Here is a 1,044-nt window from a genome sequence, read left to right on the forward strand (position 1 = left end):
AAATCTTCCATATCACATCAAAAATACCACCATTTAATACACCTTTTCTTGCATAGGTACAATGATGGTATGTGCGTCAATATTGAAGTGTAGGTGTTAGATATCTAAATACATAATAATGAGTGGTATGTATGCAAATCTTCCCAAAGTTTAAGTGTTAGAATGCTAAGTAACATGAGAACTATGGTTATGTATGGCCCAAAAAACATCAATTCCATGTCCTGTCACTAATGAAATTACAAGCCAAAATTTAACAACAACAAACAAAATCACATGCAAAAACTGCAAATTTACAGATCATAAATTAAAATTATAGAAAGGGATCACACTGAATAGTCTGTCCTGAATGCTTTCAACCTAAACAACAACCGTTTCGGAATTCGGAATCTCGTTTAGAGGTCTTTTCCCCAGACCCAGCATCTTGTTCAGTGCACTAATATAAGCCCTAACACTGGAAACCACAACATCCATGTCTGCTCCACTTCCACTGCAGTATATAGGAAAAGCGCTTCTTAAAATATAGTCACAGCAAACCAGTCAAATTAATTACATGAAAAAACAATTATCGCCTATCCTCATCATCATTAGCTATTTTGTACAAATTTATATTTTCTTCAAAAAATCATCCAATGTTAATCTTAATCCTTCAACCGCACCTTATTTCTCAATAAGTTTTACATGACAAAACTATCTATTCTACTTTATTCTATCTTTGTTATGTTCTCAAATTCCTTATTAAATTTCTATCAATCTCAATTGATAGCTACCTAACAATTTAAGATCATTGTAATTAATATTTATAGAATAAACCTTCAAAAATGAATTATAAATGATTGGGAACAATGAAAATGAATGTGGCTGAGGGTAGATGAGAGAAATACCTGAAGTTTCTGCGCAGAGACTCCCCTGTTAAGGCATGTGTGGCTGTATGGCCATTGTGGTCTGGCCGAATGAGCACTCTGGTGGTGGCAACTGCATCAATCCCTTCCGTTACAGAGGTAAGGGAGTATTCCATTAGAGTTACTGGTACCTGTTAAGAGTGAA

The 1,044-nt window shown here is 34.6% G+C and overlaps 1 protein-coding gene across 1 annotated transcript; it reads right to left on the reverse strand.

Annotated features, from left to right (window-relative positions):
* Positions 1-187: 187 nt before the first annotated feature.
* LOC110034792 (2-isopropylmalate synthase B-like) lies at positions 188-1,027 on the reverse strand. The gene is made up of 2 exons (XM_020739034.1): positions 882-1,027; positions 188-487 (listed from the first exon to the last, which is right to left on the reverse strand). The coding sequence occupies exons 1-2, from the start codon at positions 1,013-1,015 to the stop codon at positions 358-360; spliced, it is 264 nt and encodes an 87-aa protein (XP_020594693.1). The 5' UTR covers positions 1,016-1,027; the 3' UTR covers positions 188-357.
* Between the last annotated feature and the right edge of the window lie 17 nt (positions 1,028-1,044).

This window comes from Phalaenopsis equestris, unplaced genomic scaffold, assembly GCF_001263595.1.
Source record: "Phalaenopsis equestris unplaced genomic scaffold, ASM126359v1 Scaffold193434, whole genome shotgun sequence".
In the NCBI taxonomy this organism is placed as follows: domain Eukaryota; kingdom Viridiplantae; phylum Streptophyta; class Magnoliopsida; order Asparagales; family Orchidaceae; genus Phalaenopsis; species Phalaenopsis equestris.

Bases quoted from the DNA above. Each gene is read 5' to 3' on its own strand.
- LOC110034792 (XM_020739034.1), bottom strand. From the start codon at position 1,015: ATGGAATACTCCCTTACCTCTGTAACGGAAGGGATTGATGCAGTTGCC. The intron at 488-881 runs GTATTTCTCTCA...TATATACTGCAG, and splicing joins TCTCTGCGCAGAAACTTCAG to TGGAAGTGGAGCAGACATGG.